Here is a 24,186-nt window from a genome sequence, read left to right as displayed (position 1 = left end):
AGAGAGAAGACAATCTAAGAAGAAACAAGTTACAAAGGGGAAAAAATATGTTCAACTTAAGTCTGCAAGCAAAATCCTCTCAGATGAATTTTTGCTGTCCTGTAACTAGGAAGATGCGATGGCATACGGTCTTCCCAAGCAGAACTCACTATTTGGCAGAAACAGTGAGGATACATAAGCAACTGAACTAAAAATATTTTCACACCTGCAAAATCATGCACCTGGCATTTCTGGATCTGAGGCTGGTAGAAAAACCAAATGCACTTGAGGAAGTTTGTTACCATTCTGTTTTATTTAAGTAAAATAATTGTACTCTGTTACAATCAACGTGAACTCCAAAGCCATGGTTTCACAATCACTTGGCCCATCCTTGGGTTGGATCATGACCAGAAAGCAAGCCCTCAGGCTCTATCCTAGCGCTCCTGCCATCTTCCTTGTGCTGACACATACAGCTGAAAACAGATCAGTTTTCAACCAGATCATCTGCCTGCTGTGGTTCACCACACCACTGCACAAGTGGCAGCAAACGGGGAGTGTGAAGACAAGGCTAGAGGCACAACCAGTCCTCTCCACAGCAGCTTGCATATCGGTCATTTTAAGGTGGCTGAAGAAACACAGCTTTAAGTAATAAAAAAATACAGAGAAAGCTAGCACAGTGATGAAAAGTGGCGAGTTAAGCACAATCTGTAACATCACAGTGAACTATCAGGCACTCCCTCCTCTTTAAAGAAACCATAAAATTACACTTTTCCACCAACCAGAAGACATTAATCAAAATATATTACTGTTTACAGAGCTATGATCTTTTTTTTTCTAACATACCTTCAGTTTTTAACTTTGCCCTGGAAATACAGAATTCAACTGTCACTAATGACACGCGCCTACTCTGACTCACTGAGAACCTTTCAGAAAGAACTGTCCCAAATCAGTGAAAATTAAAGACTCATGAATAGTTTTCAGCATAGTTAAGTGAAATCCATCTGAGCAGACAGGCTCTTAAAAGCTGAAGAGCTACCTGCACACCTGACACTTAAAACACTACTCCAAACCAATTGCTTCGGACAGCAACCTTCACCACTTTCTTCCTAACAGACACAGGAAGTATTTCAGTTCCAAATATAAAGAGATTTGGTCTCCGCAGGCTGACTGGCAAGCCTTTGCTCCCCACCAAATCCTGCATTAACATTTTTCTGACTTGGAGACAGGGAAACGCTCCTGCTTTCAGCAGCACACCCACCAGCTGCTTTCAGAAAGAGCCACACTGACGGCGCTTCCCTGCCAGAAATAGCCTTCCTAGCACAAGATGTGGGAGAGATTTTATGTGAGACAGTTCAGCTCCATACCTTTTGGGCTTTGCAGATCAGATGCATGGTGGACCCCATTTATCACTGTTTGTTTACACACTGGGTTACTCCACTGTTTACACAAACATTTTTCTAAAAGCAGGCAGTTATAAAACCACTAAATGGGCTATTTTCAGGCTGCTAGGAGTGGCTGCTGTACAAAGATAATGAACAGAGTGAAGGTTTTGAGGTAGGCACCTCTGGTTTAATCACATATTGTCACTAAAAGTGAAAAAGATCAAAGTCAGCTACAGAAGAGCTTTTTTGAAAGACAAGACATTTTGAGAGCTATGCTCTCCATGGATCCCCTTGTAGAAAATGCAAAAAAGCAATGCCTTTAACAGAGGTGTAGGCACGTCTAATTAGAGCTGCATGAAGTGACACTATCATCTTGTATAACCACCATGTTCTCACACAGCTCCCTCTGTTAGACACAGTAAATCTTCATATGAAATGACAACCTAAAGAATTTCCTCGAAATGCAGGATTTATAACACTTAAAAAGCCCTATTTAATAGGAAGCTGAATTTTAAATGGAAAGTACACACCTAACGAGAACATTACCTTGACAGCTGAGGTGACAAAACTGTTCCCATGGGTCTTTGATACAGGAGATCCAGTTCCGTGAGAGGCCTGACAAACACTGGCCTGTTTGCTGGTTGGGCTCCCTGCGTATCAGGAAACAAAGGACATGTCAGGTGAGGGCTGGCGAGCCGTGCCAACAAACACATGAAACCTCTTCTAAGACGACACACAGCATTTATTTTCAACTGTGTATTCTCCATGAAGTACGTCAAGTGGGAGTTGGCATGGGCACAAAACAAATCCACTACCAAATTTCCACCGGCAGAACCCTTGCCCCAGAGGGGGTACTCTGCACCCAGAGCTCCGTTTGCTGCAGGCAAATGGAAAGGCACCTTCCTCGGAGCCTGAGGGTATCGGCTACAGGTGCAAACATGTGAAATTAGGACAGTAAACGAGCTGCCAGTGAGAACCTGCTGCAGAAGCCCTCTGAACCTACACCAGCCTCAGACACTGGCAGAGGGGAAGGCTTGGAGGAGGCTGGAGCAGGAAGGAAAAGGAAGGCCAGGAAAGGAGAGAGACAAAGTGAGGAGTAACATGAGGAAGGGACAGAGTGAGGAGGGTGAAGGAAGAAACAAAACCAAGGAATTAAGACACAGGGTCCTCTATCTGCAGAAGACTGCTCTTGCAAAATTAACATATGGATATATGTGCCACAGCACTCTCCTGACCCCTCAAAACGGATGGGGGTTCAGTGGTAAACTTACCCTGCATTATCAGTGTGTACATAACACTTTGTTGCTCAGCAGCAGTTTATTACTGCTGTTGGGCTGGTTGGTTAGTTTTGTTTCTTCAAGAAATGCCAAAGCCACAGACAACACACACAAAAACACAGTAATAGTCTCTCACACAGCTGTACTACAATCTGCATTTAAATTTAAAAGCAAGCAAGCAGCCATTTCAGGGGTTTGGAAAGGCTGGCTTTCAGAGCATAGAGCTCTTGCCACTCATTTTAAATATGATCTGCAGTCTTATCAAAAACGTCCCAGTGACTTTGTCTGTAGTATCACATTATGCTCAATCCAGCCTGGCTGCTGTAGCCAAAAAGCCAGTTCCACGTTCCCTCTTGCTCTGTCATACAGGGTCTGGTGATGAAGCTATCTGACAACAAAGCTCAGTCTGGGGAGAGGAGGGCATTAATTTTCTGCTCTGCCACTGACCTGATCTGACTTGTGCAGGATACGAGCAAAGCAGCAGGAGCGCAGGGGAGGGAGAGGCAGCAGGCAGTTTCTTCCAGGCCAGTCTGCACTTACACCACACTAACGTGGTGGGAAACTGCACCTTTAACAGCATTGAGATTTATATGTCCAAACCATCTGGTGCATCTACAGAACCTACCCTCCATGTGCAAATCTCTACTAGGACAATACAAAAGTTACCCAAACAACAATAAACCACGTGTGCAGAGCAGACAGTAAGGCCAGAGGTAAAGAAGAAACAGAAAAGAAAAAAAGGCAGAACCCCCCCAAACAAACAAAAAAACCCAACCCCAAAAACCTATTGGTGAAACAGCTTCAGTGTTAGCAAGAAATTCCTAAAACATACTTTGAAAAATTCAGCTATGACTATGCTCCCCCTACCAATTCCCTCTGTGAAGAAGCTAAAATGAACATGACAGCTGTGTTCCCTCAGATAAAAGGAGGAACTGTTATTAAGAGAAGAATATTTGCATTTTCCAACCATGCCCAGCAAACAGTTTGCGTATTACATGTACACTGCACTTCATCACATAGCTCTGAGCATCCTTCTGAGATGCTAGCAAGCACACACATACATAAACAAACATGTTTTTAAATAGACAGTGGTTCTTGGCCACAAATCACAACAAATGAAAGACTTTTGAGTAACTTTTTCCTCTAGCACTGACACAAACTACCCATTGACCCCCACACCCGTCACCCATCTCCTGCAGCTCATTCCTCCCCCTGGACCCAGGCTTACAGCACCACTGAAGCACCAAAATAATCCAGTTAGAGGAATCCAAACTGGCTGGAATTGGACCAGCTATAAGTTAAAAGCAGTAACAAAACCCAGCACGGCTGCTCTGGTAACATGGGTCTATGCATTTCAACACATGTAAAGCACCGTACGCTGGGACTTGAAGACTGATCTGCCTGTCACTGCAAGCTCTCCATGCTTTGTGCCCACATCCGCAACACAGTTCTCACCCAGCCACCCATGTTTCTGTCTAAATCTCCATGCACCACAGTCTACATTACTTCCTCCCCTTCCCTTTTTGCCTGCAAAGAACAGGCTCTCTCTGAAGAGGTGTCTGTGGATCCCATTCGGCCTTATGCTATGTGCTGTTTCCTAATGGAAGTCATGTTAAAGTCTGAGATACCTTAACCATGTTACACAGGCCAGTTGTGCACACCAACAATACCTCCTTCTTTCTTTGCCGAGCACTCTTCCACCTTGACAAACTGAAATACTGTTATTGCACTCATCATTTTAAAGGAAGAATAAACCTGAATGGGTAAGACTAAGCCACTGCCTTTGGTGATCACACTACACACCTGTGCTTGTGGCTGCTGCTCCAACCATCTGTCCAGGCTTGTCCACAATAACATACGGATTATTAATGACTGAACTAGCAGAGCCTTGCTTCATGTGCACCGGAGTGGAGGTTGGGGTACGAGGTAGCGGAGATGGACTAGGGGTCGATATTGGAGAACCTTAAGAAAAAAAGTCCAATGCTTCTATCTTGTAAATGTTGTAAGAACATAAAAATACAGCAATAGTAGTACTTTTTAAAATGGCTTAGAGAAGGAACATTTTTTGAGGATGCATTTCCCAGCCTGAGTGAGATCACATGACTTGGAGAAGGAAAGAGGAGACAGAAGGAGAGGAAAGGCATGTAAAGCACTATGGCTCATACCTACCCTGGACATTCTCTGCCTACCAGAACAAGCAGGGTTCAAAGGGACCTTGAGAAGCCAAATGTTCTGTCCCTGAATCCTGAGGGATGTTACCTAAATCATTCTCACTGCCAAGACCAGTCCATCCAAGGAGAGGAAGAAAGCAAAAGAGCTGAGCTCCTTGAGAGGTGCTCTCCTTCTCTTGTGGAGCCCACAGTACGGGCATTCAGAGCCAGGAACTGAGCAGTTCATGTAACAAGGCTGTGCGATACAGCAGCCATCAGACAGTCATGGACACTCTTGCCCCTTCGCTGCTCTCACTACAGCAGAAGCCCTTAACTGTAAAATGTGCAACTTCTGTGTAACAGGACCAGGAAAGGGAAAAACCAGAGAAGAAAAAAGTTGCATGAGGCAGTAAACAAGAAATGCAGAGAAAAGGACAGGCAAGGCAGTGATCAGAGAAAAAGAGATGGCAGCAAGCACACTAAGCTTTGACTGCCTGTTAATCTGCTTTCTTGGCAGTGATTGACAATTAAAATGGAACATAAATGCCGATCAAATAAAATCTCCGTGTCTTATGAACTGCTTTTGGAATCTGAAAGGGGTGACTCTTCTTGGCAGATGGCAGAACCTTGGAAAATATTTAGCAAGGAAACATTTAAATAGCAAAGATCAACAGAGAGCAGTCCAAGGATTTTAAGGATAGGATGGCCCCTATAATTCCTGCTTTCTGGGAAGCCTTGGGAAAAGAAGATCAAGAGGAGAGCTTATTAAGAAAGAAGAAAGCACTTGGCATAGGTTCAAATGTAAATCAGCCTGAGTACAGTTTTAAGATGTCAAGGAACAGTATTGAAATGTAATTTTAAAAAAACAAAACAAAACCAACAAACCAGACACACTTGAGGAAAATTATCTGGGAGCAGATCATCAGAAATCACACATACTGATAGCTGGTGCTTCATCCTCTCTACCCAGAACACCAGAAAATGAAGGAACGTTAACAGGTCCTTTCAGCTTCAAAACATATGACGTGATGAGCTGCACATTAAAACCTTCTGATGTAAAACATCATCCAGTGGATGGCATCATGCCCAGGGCAGGGAAGGGACTATAAGTGAAATGAGTAAACAGCACCTTGACCACGTTTGATTCAGAAGCTATCAAAAGAGTGTATCACATTGCTCACTGCAGTCAGCTGACAATTTAATCCAACAGAGGGTGGACTTTTGGAAGAGGAAGAGCAAAGCTGTTCCATCTGAGGATATATCGCAAGTACAAGAGGGACTATTTGAGTGTACAAGGTCGAACCTAATTATTTGCCAATAATCAGAAAAAAATTTTCTTCTTAATCCATCCCAGCTGTCTGAAAACAGGAGGGAGAAGAACACATATGTGGGCTTCTTCCCACATATAAATACCCGACGTGGAAGCTGCATCCTTGCCTGGGCCTTTCTGTGGGTAGCAGTCCAGCTAAAGTCTATCTTTCTATCTTTTTCGTACTTAAAAGCATTCAAGAACAGGGAGAGAACAGCTCTCATCCTGCTTTTGATCCAACGTGAAGCATTTCACACTTGTGTGGTTTTTTTCTTGAACATTAAGAAGTGTGTTTAGCTCCTTATCATAGAGTTTCCTACTGCCCAATGTTCAAAGATTGGCAGGAAATCAGGGGAAGGACACAAAACAAGTCCAACTGGTTCACTCTCTCGTTTTCCAGGGTGAAGCACTGGGATAAGTAAACTAACATTCACCTGATACAATCTTGCAACTCATGGTGATAGGCTGGAAGGATTTTCCTGGTGACTCTGCAGGGCTTGGACTCTGACCTTGAGGCACTATTTTACAGCTAGCTGCAATGGGTTGAAAGGCTGAATTTCCATGAGAGCCAAAGGCAACTTTCTGTGTGGCTAATTTGGTGGGAGTCCGTTCTATCGAAGATGGCAGGGAATAAAACGTGGCATGTCTTTCGGTTTCAGCATTCCCAGGGAATCCTGATTAAAACAGGGAAAACAAGAGAAATAGTTCTTAGGCTGAGACATCTAATTCCTTACTGTGCTTCTCCACACAAACAAAACTCAGGTATGACAAACATGTTCTTGAAGGAAGGAAGGAAAAACAACCGGCGGGCAGTGCTGAACAGGGAGAAAGTGGGGTAGGGGGTTCCTCCTGCGCAAGCTTGTTGGATTCGTCTCTGAACAGAAGAATAAAACGCTACTGTGCACAGCCTGTTCAGCTGTGGCAGGTGATCAGCCACTTCTCAAGCATTTTCTTGGAATGACCTTTCCATTGACCAAAAGCTGTTGGTAGTTTCAAGTGTCCTCAGTTAGGGCTCCACAAGGCTAAGGCTGGACCTCCTTCGGAGAGCATCTCACAGCACATTTTTTCGAGTAAGAGCACAAGGAGAACACCTACTGCCTTTTGGCCTGGGTTATCTGACGCAGAAGGAGATCAATTAACCTGGAGCTGACGAGAGAAGCCACTGCCTGTCAGTGTAAGAAAGAGGCAGGTTTACTTGCTTCCTGTTGGCTGTAGCAGTGCTCACCTAAAGGTGCTGCATATCTTCCTGTTCAAATAAAAAGCCTGTGAATTTAAAATTTGGTTGTGTTTCTGCTTTTTTGGCCACAAGAGAACACTGCATTTAAACAGTGGACATTCTTCTTGCTGAGCCAGAACACTGCCAGTAGCATCGTGGCACCTACCAGAAAGCACACCATGCACGACACCAGCTTAAAGCCATTCCTTGAACACAGAAGTGCCAGGAGAAATCATGAAAGGCATCAGACAATGTTGCACGCCACTGTGTTTTGAAACATAAAGTTGCTGTTTCCAGCAAGCTTCTCACACTGAAATGTGTAAACCATAGAAGACACCCTTCTTTCTCAGCCCAGTTAACCAAGGTCCGTCACGTAAGCCTTGACACCACGTATTTTAGAGAGTAAAGTTAAATGCTAACAGAGGCACAGTTTTTCCTACCTCACATGAACTAAAAACCTAACAGTGTGCCCCAGGGGCCAGCACTAGCTTGTTTCAGGCATTGCAAATGATCCTAAGGCATCAAGTGGTGCCCCACTGCAACGGGCAGTGCATTTCCTGACCTTACAAGGGGAGGAGAATGAGACCATGACATGCACAGATGCCACCCGTCAGACAAACATACACTACATCTTTTTCAGTCTCTATGTCCAACACCACAGTTATGTAGTCATTTGTGTTCCCCAGGTCAACTCATGTTAGGCACCAATGTATATAACTGAACACAGCACTAGACCAATTCCTTAAACGCGTACAGTCCGCCCAAAATTCAGAAACCTAAAAACTGCTCTGAAAACAGTCTGCCAAGAACAAAACTATGAGTGCTATCCAACAACCATTTTTCCAACTGTATCTGCTGCATAAAGCTCCATATTCACTACATCTAGCAAAACAGCCCACTCAAACTCCAGATTAAAAAAAAAAAAAACACACAAAAAAACCCAAACCAACCCCCCAAAAAACGTAACAATTTCTGAATTACATTTCAGAGTACATTGAGGAAACAATCACCTAGGCTGAGCAATAAGCAGGTAGCACTGGCAACCTTTAAGGCACAAAAACAACTAAAAGGAGGTATCCAGAAGAGCTGAAGTTCCAAGAATTTGAATTTCACCAACACCCATTCGCTTTACCTTTGTCCACAGAAGCATCTGGGCTGGAGTCCCGCAACTGTTTAATTGGTGAAGAAGCTTTCACTGGTGCTGGGATACTCAATGGCAGTGGTAAAGATGTAGGAACATCAGAAAGGTCAGACTCTGAAGACTGGGAGAAGAGATACTCCTCGCCAAGGGAATGCCTGTGTAGCTCCACATCCACTACCTTCCAAAAAGAGGAGAAAGGACAACATTAATATTTGGTGGCTAAGTAAAGATACAAAAAATGAAAACAACTGTCTTTTCTTTTAATTTTAACGTCTAGAAACTTCTGCCTCTCCTCTCCCCACCTCTGTACAACATTTCTATTCATTTCAGGAACACTTCACAGAGGTCCAGCAGCACTTGAGCTAAGACAAAAAATGTTGCAACACTGAACCTCCACAGTAAAATAGCACATTTCTCAGTCCATGTGAAAATCTGAGCAGTGAACACTGGAAGGAATACAGAGCCCAGCTCCAAGCATCCCACTAAGGAAAGGACAGCATCCCCCCTTAGGGACAAGCACAAAACTGCAGCTTGCCTTTTCTGCCTTTTTTCATAAGGCCTTGAGAAACACACCACATTATCTACTCTTCAAAAGTGTTCTTTAATCACAGTAGACATCTCGCATTAATGTTTTCTCCACAGACTGAAAAGCTGAAGTAATGCAATTTCACCACAAAAATTTCCGTTCACTACGTACAACAAGGGGAAAGTAATAAAAAACCCACCTTTAGAGATATAGCAAACTGAGTTATTAATTCACTTATTTTAAGTTTTTAAGAGTTCATTTTCCACGAAGATGCTGAATCTCAACAGATGCAGAAACTTAGAAATACTTAACATACTGCAAAATTTCAGCAGGACAGTTAGGTGATCTCTTTAACTTAAAGATCTCTTTTATGTATGAGATCTGCAGCAGACTGGTCAGGGCTGGAAGGGCCCTCTGGAGATCGCCTAGTCCAGCCCCCTGCTAAAGCAGGGTCACCTACAGCGGGTTGCACAGGAACACATCAGAATGCAAATCAAGGCATTTGGTACCAGAAGCTCCACAAAGAAATAAACATTAAAACTGTAGTACAAGTTAAGTTCTTTATGAAAGAAGAGCTGGAAACAGTCTCCCCCAACTAGAAAGGGGAAAAAAATTACTGTTGTCATGATTAGTGACAAGGTGTCATCATCATTTCATTTAACAAGAGAGCAAAAATCTGCTTTCCAGAAATTGTGAAGTCAAATGGGTCTGACTCAGTGCATAATCCTGTATATCGTTTCAAACATCCGTAAGGTAATCAAAGTACAGTATCCACCCATGACCCACTGACTTACCGTTTCTGCGCCAAGTGTCTGCAGGCCTGTGTAGGTCCTGTCCAACTGGGTAAAACAATACAATATATTTATATTAACTAGGGCAAAACAGTATCTTATCTAGAATTTACAATACAATCTGTTTGAAAAAGATGAAACTAAGCTGAGCAGCAGCGCTCCAAAGTTTTGAGGCCACCGGGTCAGAAATCTGTGTGCTTTGTTAAGTACCCTCTCTTCTGCAAAAAAGGCAACCACAACCCAAAGCCCGCACTGAAGGAGGAAGGAGCAAAAGCTGAAGGCAATGAGATTGTTGGGGAACTATTATTTCAGTCTAAGAGGAGTCTTTCAGAGTGTCCTTTTTTATTCCTGATGTCAATATGAGGAAACAATACTAGGAAAAAAATCAGATTTAAACTGACCAGCACAAAGGCTATGTTTACACCATAATTTTTGATTAAATCACTCTTTTACACTGATTACCAGCTGATAAAGAGGCAGAAAATCCCAGAGGCATCTATCAAAATACCTATAGAGAAGCTGGGTTTGACAGACTTGTGGTGCCCTGGAGCTCAGGGGCAGACAGGCTGCCAGCTGTGGAAGGCTCAGCTCACTTCTATCGACTCACAGCAGCCACAGGCTCACCCCACAAACAGCAAAGATTTGCCGATTTGAGTTCTTGCGTGCAACAGACTGGCTCAACTTTCTTCTGTTGGCTGAGCTTCCTTCGCTGCACAATGGCCATCATACTGGTACCTATTTCTCCCCCAGTTATCTCTCTCCAACTATATTTCACTCATTGTCTGCATATAAATGTCCCTAAGTTCCAGGGGAACATTTCCAACCTTCTCTACCGTCTGTATTTGGGGTTGTGAGGAGGTATCTATGTTAGCATGAAATTCATTAATACAGGCAGAGTTTAAATACAACTAATCATGCTGCTCAAAGAAATGGGAAACTAAACCAGCTCAGGACTTAATTCCACTAACAGTAGGGACTACTAATTAATGAAAACAAGAGCAATGGCCTAGTTTTCCAGGACTGCTGCATACTGCATACTACAAATCCTACTAAGTGTTGCAGGACTGATAAAAAGAGTTGAAAAATAACACTCGCTTCAAAAGGAAAAAAGGAGCAAATGGGGAATCTTGGCCCCTCCCTGCCACTCTAACAAAAGAATCTCTACCCAATACATGCAAGCACTGAAGGAACAGAGCAGATACAGCAATCACTTTACCAACAGAAAAACAGCCCTGCAGCACCCTGTCAAATGAAAGCCAGTAAGAGCACGACAAATATCTCAAACTGTAGGAAACAGCAGGTAACCGATTTGCTGCTCTGAGCAGAATCAGTTCCAGCTTCTGCAAGGCTGGGTTCCCTGGCTACCACATCAACTCCAAAATAGCCAGGGTAAGAGGCTTTCCTTCTCCAGCTCAACTATTCATGTGCAAATAACCAGCAGGACACACACACACACACACAAGAGAAGCAGACACACAAGTGGAGCCTCTTCTAGATTCTGCAAGAGAGCTCATTTAATTGTCTTTCTCTCAAATATTTTGTTCAAATACCTTCAAATTGTGTATGATATCAATCCTCTTGTTCTGGCTATCCTTGAAGTGTATCTGGACTCTCACTGGAAATTCTCCCCAGCCTCTCCTAGTCAGGTGAAATGGAGGTTCTCTGGAAACAAATAGCGGTTCACATTTTGGATGCAGAAGTGGTACAGCTTTCACCTACCTCTTCTTTAGAAAGCCAAAGGCTGCTTTTCTAGCTAACAACTAAAGCTATCTTTAGGCCTGCTATGCACCACAGAATGCAATCCCAGAAAGTAGAATTTTACAGCTTTGGACAGCTGAAAACATACTTTTATTTTGCACAAGGGGACAGGGAAGAAAATGGTAAAACACTGTTGGATGAGAGAATGCAAGAAACAAGCACTTTAAAAAAAACCCGAAGGCTCTAATGCCAAATAAAAAACATTTGTTTCAAAAAAAACCCAAGTCATCTCCTAGGACACAGCTGTAAGGTGAGTTTTCAATGCAGCATTTTGAAATCACCTTCTGCTATTCCCTGTGCAGTAGCAAGAAGGCACACGCTTCACAGAACGCCAGAGGAAGAACATACAGACAACAATGAAAAGCAAACTCAACCACAGTCATTCTCCAGGCTGGGAAAGAAGGGTGTATTTATCTCTTAACATTTACCATTACTTTGTTATTTCAGCTTGTTGTTACTGTAAATGTAACAAATGTAGTTTTGCAAGGGAACAAAACCCAAGAAAGTTAAAGGCTATTTTTAGTCCAGAACATTAATGGTCACTATGATGACTGGAACTGTGTAACAAGAAATCAATTAACCAGATGGAATTAAAACAGAATACAAACACTGACATCACATAGTGGAAACTGAGAAAGGCACAAAAAGACAGCAATCAAGTGTAATTTTAGTTATGTCATACAAGAAATACAAAGAAGTTTGTTTTCAACTTGCTCAGGGTTGCCTTCTCAGAAACATTACTGAGCCCTATCAACAATTCTTACCTAAGATAAAAGTCCTCCTGGAGTTGCCTGTCAGCAGTTTAAGTTTGCAAGAACTAAGTTGCCACTCTGTACCTAGGCAGCCTCCCCACCCTCTCTGTGGAAAGAAATTTCTTTGGGAAGACACAAAGTAGCTGGAAGGCATCCTCCCACCCTCTTGGTCCAAAGCTGGGAGAAGGAAATACAGACAGGGCATTTCCCTGCCTGCAGCGGTCAACAGAGAACTGACCCCGCTCATCTCAGGAGGGTTACAGCTCTGAATGGAGGTTTGGGAGAGGGCAGAAAAGCTGCCCTGCTTCTGTAGGGCCAGCACCACCACACTGATGGGAAATACCCTGAAGCATAAAGCCAGTGCCGCTGATCTCACTACAGTGGAGAAATATTTGGGAGAGGGACACAATTTCTTGCCCAATGCACACGTATTATTAAAACTGTGGGGAAAACAGCTTTCTGAGACTCCTTGTTCTTTTCCACACTGGAATGGAAGGGACGTAGAAAACATCTCTTTTAGCAACAGAAATCTAACCTGCACAGCATTGCAACACATACAGGAGATGCACAGACTCATACGAATAATATGAAATGCAGCAACTGAATGCTTTTTCTCAGTAGGAAATTAAAAAACCCCAACAAATAAAACCCACAGCTGTCTGGCACATTTGCTACACAAATTTATTTTTCCTATTATTTTGGAGTAAGTCAAGCCAAGCCAGAGGTTAAAGACAGACATGGAATACTAAACAAGGAAAAGAAGTTGCTAACTTTCTAAGAAATTTGGCACGGTAAGCCTTGCAAGCATAAAGACTGGAATACTGACTAGAATAACTCATTATTACCTCACTTCTACTAGGTCATTAGGTTTGTAACTGGGATGGAGGAAGAACCAAACTTTCTTGACAAAATGATTTATGCTGGGTTCTCTCCGAGAGCCTCGGACATACACCATCCATTTATGGGTTGACTGATCATTTTCTTCCCTCTTGTCAGGGGGAATGTACCTGGCAAAGAAATTAAAAAACAAATGCACAATAAAAATCCCAAATAGATAAATACCACAAGTAGTACTTTGGGCAAGATTAGGCATAAAATTTGGGGATGGTAAAATGCCTGTGTGTTTTTCACTCTGACAGGTCATCCAAAACCAGATACAAGTCCCATAAACCACTCTATGCTTCTAACACACTTCCTCTATTTTAGTGCACAACTGCCACATGAAATTTGTCCATTTAAACATTTGGCACTTATTTAGAAATACTTAATTTTAACATTCCACCACTGTGAAATCTCTTTCCCCATCTTATTGTCAGATATCAGGAAATAAAACTGCACCAAAACACAACATCAGCAACTCTGCTACCATAAATACAAAAAATAACAATTCTTAAGTTTTTAAGAAACTTTAGTCAATACTTGGTTCCAGGCCCAGACTTAGGCAGATTTTCAAGACAATTCTAACACTGTAAGTTTCGTCAGCAAATGTTTGCTACTTTCTATGCAAGAGGAAAAGACTGACTTGAGTAGTGCAAGGGTGGAGAGTTAAAACCTGGGCTTGTCCATAGTTTCCTAAAATGAATGCTTTTCTCCACCAAGTTCCTCAAAGTTCAGAAGTTATGTATATTTATTTACCCGTTCTAAAATTTTTTGGGAAAAAATTATAAATAAAAACTGCACAAATTAATTTCTTCAGACTGTGCTGGACTTTCACAATTTTCCTCATTCTGGTGGTTTGGGGTTTTTTTTTTGTTTTGTTTAAAAAAAAACCCCACACTGTCCCTATGGACACACTGAATTAGCCATCAGGACAACTTGCTTTTCCAAATTTTCATGGAAAAACTTGGGATTTCTAACTGGTCAGAACAGGCTGAAAGACACCCCTTGAGAGAAACAGATCTTTAAACCTTTATATAAAGATATATAAACTACTAAAACACTTTTCATCCCACAAAAAAATCATGCGGACACTTGAGGAGGGTAGCCTTTCATACAGTGATTATTCAAGAGCAATACCTCATACTGTGACAGCCTAGCAATTTTATTTGTCTCCTAATTTTAACCTCCTATTCCGTTTAATCCTGATATAAAGGACCATCCCTCAGACTCCGTATACTAACTTGGAGACGTTGCCAACCACAATCGTTTTCTTCACATAAAGTCGTGAAGTTTCATCATTTGACAGTCCGGCATTTCGTTGTCCTGGTTTTTGAGAGCTTGAAACACCCGAACTGTCCTGAGGGTAGGGGAAGAAAACAAAAAGGCAAACAAAAAACCAAACATTCCTCTTAAACATCATTTTGTTTGGTGCTAGAAAAGCAAGGTATTGTTAAAAAAAGTAAACCTGCATAGTTAAATGAGAGACCAACAATGAAACATCCCTAAAAATACTTAAATTGCTATCTAGGCACGTTTAAGCGACTCAGGCACGCAACAATGATATGCTGCCCAGCCAAGTGTACACTGCATGGCTTAACTGAGTGTACGTTATGCGACATACCATGGATCTGAGCCACGATTTCAGCTTGCATTTCAAAAGCACTGCCACTGCACTATCTGAAAAAAAGTCAAGCACTGCTAGAGTGGCATCATTTTGGTCACTAATCAGAAACAAAGCTAAATCTCCCACGAGTGGCTTCTGAAAATCTGAATCTTTCTCATCCCCAGCCTCTGCTGCTTTGAGGAACTCAAGTGTTGCTTCCCAGTAAAGAACTGAGGCTGGGCTTGAGACAAGAATTCAGCTCCAACTCAACAGGGATAGCAGTCAGCTATACCACATCACCGACATCTGGATAAGCCTACAAATCCACTGTAATACTTGGGCATTATAAATCCAGCAACCTCGTAACACAACCTCAGCTATCAGGCAGTGGCCAAGACTCCCTGGTAAAGCGATGCCATGACTGCCCACAGTGCCAGCGCGGGCTGCACCGCTGCTTGCATGGCAACGAGAGGCTTTTTTATGACTGTTGGATGAAGCGAATGCCGACAGATTAAGAGACTGCTGTTCTCTCACGAACAACAGGGTTGGTGCTGCAGCTTCCTGAAGCGTAATCCACCCAGCACTCATCAGACGAGGGTCAGCGTGGGGAGCACTATGACTCCTCTGTTAAGTCAGTGATGCCCCAAACAAGCAAGGAGCCAGAGAAGGCTGGGATGGCTCCTGCTCCTCATCACTCCCTCAGCCACCTCTGGGCCACAGGCTGCATTGGTCGAAGACATACACAACTGCTCCACCAATGCCCCCAGTGCAGAAACAAGTACACTGGTCTGGTGGTTTATGATATAGGTGGGTCCACATTGTGTATCTGCCTTCTGCTATAGACCCTAGGCAGAATTTCAGCAAACTGCAGCCCTGTTATCAAGGGTGTCATGCTGCTCAGTGGAGGCAGAAATCGATGCTCTTTCTGCCATGTTATTACAACTTGTTCAGCTGCAGAATGCAGAGATATACCTATCCCTGGTCTGGGTTAGAGGCTCTACTCCTCTGGCAGGCCTGACAGCTTAAAAGAACTGAAAGGAAACAGAGGAATTTCATCTCACCTACTAAGGCACATTTCACCTGCAGTCAGTGAGAGAGCCTCCCTGGCGCAGCTAACTGCAGCGAACAGGTAAAGCATTTCTGAAGCTGCACAGCGAGCCATAAAGGGAATGGATCCAGGTCACAAAGAACCCAGAAAAAAGTATAGGGACACAATGAGAAAAGGCATTTTTAACCCGGGTCAGTCTGGCTGAGTTAAGCAAACAGTGATATTAGCACAACTGCAAGCAGCACCACCAACAGAAAAACAAACTATCCACCCAGGCTCTGCCAGCTCATGCTCCCAGGGTGAGCTAATCCACCGGCGTGACTATGTTTTCACCACAGTCTGCTGAGAAGGCCAAACCCCAAACTCCAGTGGTTCAACCACTCTGAGCAATGCAGTCCCCATGGGCACCCAGGGACAGGCAGCAGCATTACTTCTTAAAAACTCTGCTGGGAATGACACATCTTGGCTTTTCTCTCCAGGCTCTACCCTTCCAGACCTGACTTCCATCTGCACAGCAAAACCCTTTGCTCAAGCTGTGAAACTCCTCCTTCCCCAGAGGCTACCAACCACCACTGCCTGGCTGACCTCTCTGCTGGCCATGACTGAGTTAAAAGAGTTACCCAGGTTACATACACTTCAGTTGGCCTTACAGCAAAGCCAGGCTGAAAGAGTGGGAGCAAGCAGTTGGAGAGGGTAAGAAACAGATCTTCAGCAAGGTGGGTGAAAACATGAAGAGCTCCTGGTGCCAGCACTGAGTCCAGACAGAGCACACACGTCCAACAACTTGACCACCACTCGAGTTTTACTTTACCCGGCCAGTATTTCTGCTCTGTCTCTGGTCCAGGCTGTTTGTCAGCCGCTCGTCTGCATCCAAGTTGCTATTGTCTTTGTCCAGGAGAAAGTCATTGTGCTGAGAGAGCGAGTCACTCTCGGAGTGGTTGGCAGATGGAGTGTCTGAGCCCTGGTTAGCTGGAGACGATGATCTAGAGGGAGATTCCAAGAATTTCTTGATTGAAGGGTGATTAAGAATTGTTGCATCACATGACCTGGTGCCCTGCAACAAAGAGGTCAGGCAGATCCGGTTACTATTTCCCTGCAGCCCAGGTAAAAATAAAACTGTGCCAGAAGAGAAAAGGTCAATGTATGAAGAAAGAACAAATATTTAATCAGCTGCCCTGCAGGAAAAACATATGCTGCGGAAGATAAAAGCTTAAAATGGTTCTACAGAAACAGCACCCCACACTGAATCTGTTCCTTTAGACCCTGTGATCTCAGACACCCACCTGGTTATGAAAAGGACTGCAGCCAGCTCAAATACCTATAACGTCCCTTTGAAAATAACGTCTTCCCTCCCTGGGCCAACACCTACGGTCTTTTACCATAGAAAGGCCACAGCTGCCCGATTCTTGCAGGCAAGCAGGGTACATAAATGCATCAGGCTCTTTAGGTTTGATACTCCCTGGCAGTCTTGTCAATGCCTATGAGGCAAGCTACATAGGACCCTGTCTGCTCCCAAAGCATAAGAGAGGATAAAGAATAAGGTGCTTAGGCATGCTTGCAAACTTTCCTCAAAATGGACATCTCGGAGCTAAACTTAGATCCTCCTGAACCTGCAAGGGGGAGGACAGGGCAGAGGAATGTTTAAATCTCTTTTGTTTTTTTCATTACTGTAACAAAGCCCGTTGCCCCACCCCCACCCCTTTTTTTTTTTTTCTCTCCTGCATTTGTTTTAACTTCAGAAACAGCAAGGAAAACACTCATCACTCAAAGCAAGTGTCCCTTGGCCACTTCTCCCAGTCACCAGTATTGCCCATCACCTTGGTCTGATGATGAAACAAGTCAGCAGAAACACCCCTCTTACCAGCAGCAGTGCACCAACAGACAGACTCACTCTGGCTCCTGAAGCCACAGACTCACTCTAGAGTTCCTTTTCTTGCAGGCAGTACCAGCTGAAAGAAGCTTTTCCTCTTCCCTGCACGAATCACCCGCATCAGCCAGGACAGCACAATAATTCATGGGGAGGGGGCAGGTCACAAAGTAAAACAAATCAAGAAACTGATTTGGAATTATTTTGTTTGGTTGTTTTTTTTGTTGGTTTTGTTTGGGTTTTTTTTTTTTCCTTTGCAGGGTTTTTTTAAATCCATATAAATTCCCTGATTCAAAATTCTGCCAACGTGATTGAGGGCGTGACATGGGGACAGACACCAGGACCACGGAGCAGCAGAACTGCCCCTGAGAGGTAGTAAAAGTAGTGGAGTTAAACATTGTCCCACCTGGGACTCCAAAGTTCCATTTGAGAGCTTTCTTTCCAGTTGTCTGTTAGGTACATAAGTGAAGCAATTACCAACTCTCAATTACCTGCTTATGACAGTCATATCCATATATCCAACAGCAGAGGCACACACACAACAGGACCATAAAAACCCCAAAACACAAATCAAACCACCAAGAACCTCTCTCTTTTTTTAAAACCTCTAGTCAAGTAAAATGACCAACACTTGTCCACTAATTTGTGGAAAAACATAATAAACTAACTATACAGAATCATAAGCCTCAAAACCCAGCAAGCATTGGGATGAAGAACTGTTTATATTTATGAGAACAGGTTAGGAATTTGCAGATCATCTTCTTAGAGGTTCTGAATTAAACTGCAAAGACTCCCGTTCTACCAGAAGCAGAAACAAGACAATCATTCACTGCCAAGTCAAACATACATTAAGCACACATTAAAATCAGGCAACAAAGAAAATTGAAAGCAGTAACAACTTCAAAACAAAAACAGAAATGATAGAGCCTGCATGCAAATCAGGACTTAAAAAAAAAAAGTAAAAATGTAATTGCAGATACAGCTACATTAGCTCATAAAAACTACAGGAAAACTAAACAAAGCAAGGATGCGCCAGTAAACTTTGTGAATGCTTTGAAGCAATTACAAAAGTTGCTATTTCTGGCAAGCATGAAAATCAGCAAGGAAAAACCGAACACCCTGCATGGCAGAAAGAGTAAAGAACAGGGGATGGTACAGCTCTTGCTGACACACGGTGATGCTGAATGAAAGTAGTTTCAAAGATCAGAATCTAGCTCATGTTCTTCAACTGCCTACACAAAAATCCAGGGGCGGAAAGAGGGATCTCCAAGCCTCCCAATACTACCACAACCTTTTTCAACTCCAGCTGCTCAATCTAAGTTCAGTGAGGGAAAAACAAGCTAGACCTTTTTATTTTTACCCCACTCCAAGTCTTCTGGAAACCACAACAGGAAAACCAGGAGGATCAGTGCGAGCCACTGCTTTGAACAGAAATTCTCATGGGACTAGAGTAAAACCCAGGTCTGCAGCATCCACCTACAGCTTCCAAAAATCAGCTCAGATATTTACTGGAAATTAGATCAACTCCCTGTACTGAAAGATGCTAACTAAATACCTATGCTGGTAGTGAACTACACGCCAATCTGCATGAGTCCGCACGAGCCATGAACACCCTACGATTACCACCCCACTAAGGACAGAGTGCTCAGAACTGGGGTTTCACTAACAGGGTTCGGGTTTTGGTTTTTTTTTTAATCCTGTTGTGAATTTTTAATCTCTCTGTGATATCTCCTTGATTTACCTCAGGCTTTATTGCTGCCATCAGTCTGTTCACCAAATCATTAACAGACTGGCTGCCAGGGTAAAAGGAGGATGGTGTCATGGCACTGCCCAAGCCTCAAGAAGTCTTGATTTTTAATTTTTATTTCCTGAGAGGTTCCAAAATCCATCTGCTTCCACTCTTTTCTTGCAAAATGGGAAACCATGTTCCCCACTTTTCATCGTTTTGCAAGGACAAACTGTGCAGTGTGTGAGAAGCAAGGTGCTCTCGTGCAAGAACTGATAAAAAAAAAAAAAAAGCACAGAGCATTTCAGAAACCAGAACTGAGGGCTGCTGAATGACTTTTCAACTGCTCCTTGAAGACTTTGCCAAGTACCTGAGGCCCAGCTGGTGATGCACAGGTGTCCTCTCCCACTGCCACCCCATTTGCAGATCGTATTCCACCATTTCAGAAAATCACATCTCAAAAACAAGTATCAGCTGAACAACCAGTGAACTACACATCGTCCTTTGAAAACGTTCCCTAAAATCTTATTACTCCCAAAGCAATTTTTACCTCTCCAGCTTTAAGGAGACCAGCAGATGCATAATAGTTAGCCACAATACAAGCACGCAGCTTATCCATCATCCTTCTTGCTTCAATCAGGCGCTACAAAAAGAAGAGATAACATATAGTAATGGGTAACCACTGCAGCAATCCCTCCAAACCCCAATACACCAGGACCTTGTGTATTTTTAAGAACAAAACCTTTTTACCTGATCTATAACTTCAATTTCATGTTCTTTACTCTTCATTTCGACGGCAAACTGTTCTTTTATAATTGTCTCAATCTTCTGCACAGCAACATCTCGAGCTGTACAAGGCCACACATGGAAAATAAAGAAGGAGGAAGTTTCATATTTCTATTTTTGAGGCTCTATTTGAAAGCATAAACATCACAAATCATCATGGAATGAGAAGTGTAGGGATAGTAAGTTCAGCACACACAAAAAAAGGGAAGGATCATCTTTCTGCAAAAGTAAGTAATTTGTCTTAACAAAAACCACATGTATCTTTAAAAGCTGGCTTATGCAGAGAGCTATTTTTTCCCTTTTTAGGTCTGAGATGACAAATAACAGAAGATGGGAAGAACAGGACCAGTTTGTTTACTTCTGTCTCAGTAAAGCTGTAAACAGTAAAAGGAAAACTCTAAAGTACTATGGCCAAGTGCAGTTACTGCTGCGATTGCGCAGGAGTACACTGGAACGCTACGTACATTTTTCTGCTCTCTTTGGCCCGATTCATATCCAGGAAATTTACACCACATCATGCAGCAATAATAAGGCAAACTAGTACTTTATACGTTCAGCGCTGGCGTGAAGCGCAGCCTGCTCTGGAGCGCCTACAAGCCTTTTATTACCCACAAAGGAAACTACAGTATCGAAAGCTGGTCTACCTCTTACAAAACCCACTTCCAGCACAGCAGTCAAAAAATTTTAGCCCTTCAGTAGTTTATTGACCTCGGTAGAAAGCAAGTAGTTCAATATTTCAAACTGTGCAAATACATTATGGAAATTAGCAGCTAAGAACTAAATTGGCATCTCATTGTGTTTTTCTCGAACACGTATAAACACAGAAAGAACAATTCTTTTTGCTCTACACCTACTGTAGACTTTAATACTTCCCTTCCTTTATATCACCTCGATTATATCAAGGGGGTTCAAACAACATCTTTTTTATCAAGTTCTAAGCAAGAACTTGGAAAAGCAGGAATTGTACTTCTAGAAGAAAGCACGGAAAAGGTCCTCCAGCCTGTGTCAGAAGTACAGCGACCCCACTGCAAAGCAGATCAGAGAAACAGCCCGGGTGCCTCTGAAAAAGGTCTCACATTGTTTCTACATGGAATAGGAGGCAACAGCAGCAAGACTTTGTTTTGAGCTTCAGAGGAAGCATTTGTTTTACTGAAGGGTACATAGCTGTTTGAAGAGGTTTCTAATATCCCAATAGAAAGAATAAATAAATCAAAAGCAAGTCAAGACTTTGCTGCTATGCTCCAGCTAGCATACATAATCTTACCATCTGATCAGGTACCTGTAACAGGAGTAAGGCAGCTGATGCTTGTATATGCAACAGGGGTACCCTAAATATTTTTACTTATTTCTAGATACACGTGTGTACATATATGTATATTCTAGGACCAGAAATAGTTAAAGCCAACGTTAAAAAAGAATTACGGTTGAACCTGTGTGAGTAATGCAAATCTAAATACCAGAGGGATATAATTTTCCTCCAGCCATGAACACCATGCCTAGGAAATTCACATGTAAGGCTACACTTAAAATAAACCTGCACAGGTTAAGGTATGAGACACACAGTTCAGACAGGGACAACTGCATCTCTTCCCGAGACTGATGCTATGCAACACCAGCATTATGATAACTAAAGCACTTTAGGATTTGTGGTTCCATTACAGAGGCTTTTAAGAACACTTTATTTTTATATTTTTCCCAGCTTAGTGTCAACCACAGTCCCTAATTAAGATCGTGCTAGTGAAATTTGCATACTTAAGGAATTCTTGTATTGAAAGTCCAAGATCTTCCACAAGAGCAAGAAAGAAGCCAATTTGGAGGAGAAGACAAAGTTCACTTTGGCAAGGACAGTTTTGCAAGGCCCTGAGACTTTGCCTGCTAATTATTAAGCCCTTCTGAAAAGTTGCTTCAGAAGCAGATCAAAAATCTGTCTGCAGTCCCTGGGACACTCCACCACAGAGGGTGGCGACTTCTGGCAGCCAGGCAGGGCAGGCGGCTGGGAGTGGTGAGGCTCTTCTGCCACGGCCAGCTCCAGCACAGCTTCGCTGTCGGGGCCCCGAACCAACCTGGCAGACAGGACCTGCCCAGCAACACATTCAACTCAGAGTTCAGCCTCCTCAGACCTGTCCAGCTGTATGCCATTGTCCAAAGCATCACCCACAAAGCCATCATCTGTCCCTCTCCAACTGGCAGCGCTGGCATCCTGCTCTGTTCCTGGATCTTCTTCAGATCCCACAGCCAGCTTCGGTTTTCTCACCTCCCTGTTTGTCAGCTCCTCCCATCACGATTCTCTCACTAGCTGTGCTATGCCAAAAATCACTAGCCTACTCCCTGTCCCAGGGGCAAGAAGCTCTACTCTCATTTGCCCAGAGATGACTGCAACCTGTCCCTGGCACCCTGCCAACAGGCTGGTTCCCAAAGCAAGCATATCCAAGCGTGCCAAACACAAACCTACTCATCCAGCTACTCTCTACACTACACCTTCTTTATCCACCTTTCGTTCAGTCAAGTAGCTGCTCCTGCTCCTCCTCCTCCCTTGCATCTTTCAAAGCCCCTTCCTCCTCCCTAGCTGACCCCTTCTATGCTGCTCCCTTTCACTTTATCTGACTCCTCTTGCAAACATCTGTCACCTTCCGAGAGCCACTCTACCTACCGCAGGGTTGTGGACTTCTCTAATTCCTACTGCCGGGTCATGGATTGCTCCCCCTGCCATGCTGTGCTGCGACCTGTATCCCCCAAACTACCAGACAATCTTTCTGGAAACTGCAAAACAGATGCACAGTCAGGAGCACATCTCAGCATGGGTAACTGCTGGGAAGATGCACTGGCAAATAATACTTCAGCAAGCAACGGGAACCAAAGCACACGGCTGGGGCCCTGGAGGGCTCGTGCTCTAGCTGCTACCACGCACCAAAGCCTGCGTCCTCACACCTTACTTACGGTTCAGCTAGTGGGTTGGAACCGCACCGTGTATGACAATCACACGTTCGTTTGGTAATTCAGAGGTATCGCTAGCTCCCTTCGTCCGACCCCTCAGCTCCTACCCCGGCCCCTTCCCGCCCGGTCCGCAGGCAGCACGCACACCCCCAGCATTTCCAATTCCCCCCGGGAGACCCCTTCACTTCAGCCAGCTCCTACCTGACTGCTCGGCTGCTTTGTAACGCTTGTTGGGATGCACGACAGTGATCTCCTCGTAGTCGGGGTCCTTCTCCGCGATCACTCTCTTGATCCCAGACATGATCTCCCCACTGCTCCACTGAGAAGAAAAATAAAAAGCATTAAGGTCACCCACCGCGACCCCCCGGGCAGGCTCCCACCCCCGAGCCCGGGCAGGCCTGCGGCCGGGGCGCCGGACACCCCTCCCCCCGTCGCCACAGGTTAACCTGCAAAGCCCGGCACGGGGGCTTCAAGGGGCACCGCCCCGCCGAGGGTCCCCGCTGCCGGGCCGGGGTCTGCTGGGCGGCCCTGGGGGGTGCGGGGGGGGGGCTGGCCTCCCGCCCCTCCCGCGGCGGGCTCGGTCCCGCCCCGCCCCGCGGCCCCTCCGAGCCGGGGGGACGGCGCTTCGACCCCCTGCGCGCCCCGCCGGGCCGTGGGGCGGCAGCGGGAGCCGTGTGAGGTGAAGCCGAGGACGCGGCGCGCCAGGGGCCCGGGGGGCGGCGGGGCCGGTGTCGGGGCGCCCCCTCAGCGCGCTGGGGGCGGGGCCGTGCCCCCGCGCGGCCGGGCCCACGTGCGCGGCGGCGCCGCTCCCCTCCCCCCGCCGCGCACACAAAGCCGCCGCGGCCGCGCGCTCCTCCCCCCCCGCCCCCGCCCGCCCCGCCGCTCACCCGCGCTCCGCCGCGCGCCGCCCGGCCCCGCCGCCGCCGCCACCGGCCGCCCCCGCCCGCCGCCCCGCCCCGGGGCGCTCAGCGCCGGCCCCCGCCGCCCCGGCCCGCCACCACCGCCAGCAGCGCCGCCGCCGCCATGAGCGCAGGGCCGTGTGCCGGGCTGCCCGTCAGCCGC

At 44.8% G+C, this 24,186-nt stretch overlaps 1 protein-coding gene across 9 annotated transcripts in view; it reads right to left on the bottom strand.

Annotated features, from left to right (window-relative positions):
- The window catches only part of YEATS2 (YEATS domain containing 2), a 49,919-nt gene extending 25,867 nt beyond the window's left edge, over positions 1 to 24,052 (bottom strand). For 3 of the 9 annotated variants that reach the window (XM_037406402.1, XM_037406401.1, XM_037406403.1), the window contains exons 1-12: positions 23,326 to 23,549; positions 20,155 to 20,252; positions 19,955 to 20,047; positions 16,623 to 16,865; positions 14,402 to 14,517; positions 13,127 to 13,288; positions 11,322 to 11,433; positions 9,775 to 9,819; positions 8,446 to 8,632; positions 6,532 to 6,771; positions 4,442 to 4,600; positions 1,908 to 2,011 (exon numbers count right to left, since the gene is read on the bottom strand). In XM_037406402.1, coding sequence (XP_037262299.1) covers positions 1,908 to 2,011; positions 4,442 to 4,600; positions 6,532 to 6,771; positions 8,446 to 8,632; positions 9,775 to 9,819; positions 11,322 to 11,433; positions 13,127 to 13,288; positions 14,402 to 14,517; positions 16,623 to 16,865; positions 19,955 to 20,047; positions 20,155 to 20,252; positions 23,326 to 23,425 — 1,659 coding nt within the window. In that variant the 5' untranslated portion in view covers positions 23,426 to 23,549. Of the gene's footprint in view, positions 1 to 1,907; positions 2,012 to 4,441; positions 4,601 to 6,531; positions 6,772 to 8,445; positions 8,633 to 9,774; positions 9,820 to 11,321; positions 11,434 to 13,126; positions 13,289 to 14,401; positions 14,518 to 16,622; positions 16,866 to 19,954; positions 20,048 to 20,154; positions 20,253 to 23,325; positions 23,550 to 23,570; positions 23,681 to 24,011 lie in introns of those variants that run through there. The other 6 variants (XM_037406395.1, XM_037406394.1, XM_037406397.1 and 3 more) reach the window with 6 other exon arrangements.
- Positions 24,053 to 24,186: the final 134 nt, after the last annotated feature.

Source organism: Falco rusticolus, chromosome 13, assembly GCF_015220075.1.
Source record: "Falco rusticolus isolate bFalRus1 chromosome 13, bFalRus1.pri, whole genome shotgun sequence".
Taxonomy (NCBI): domain Eukaryota; kingdom Metazoa; phylum Chordata; class Aves; order Falconiformes; family Falconidae; genus Falco; species Falco rusticolus.
This window is presented reverse-complemented; position numbering and strand designations above follow the sequence as displayed.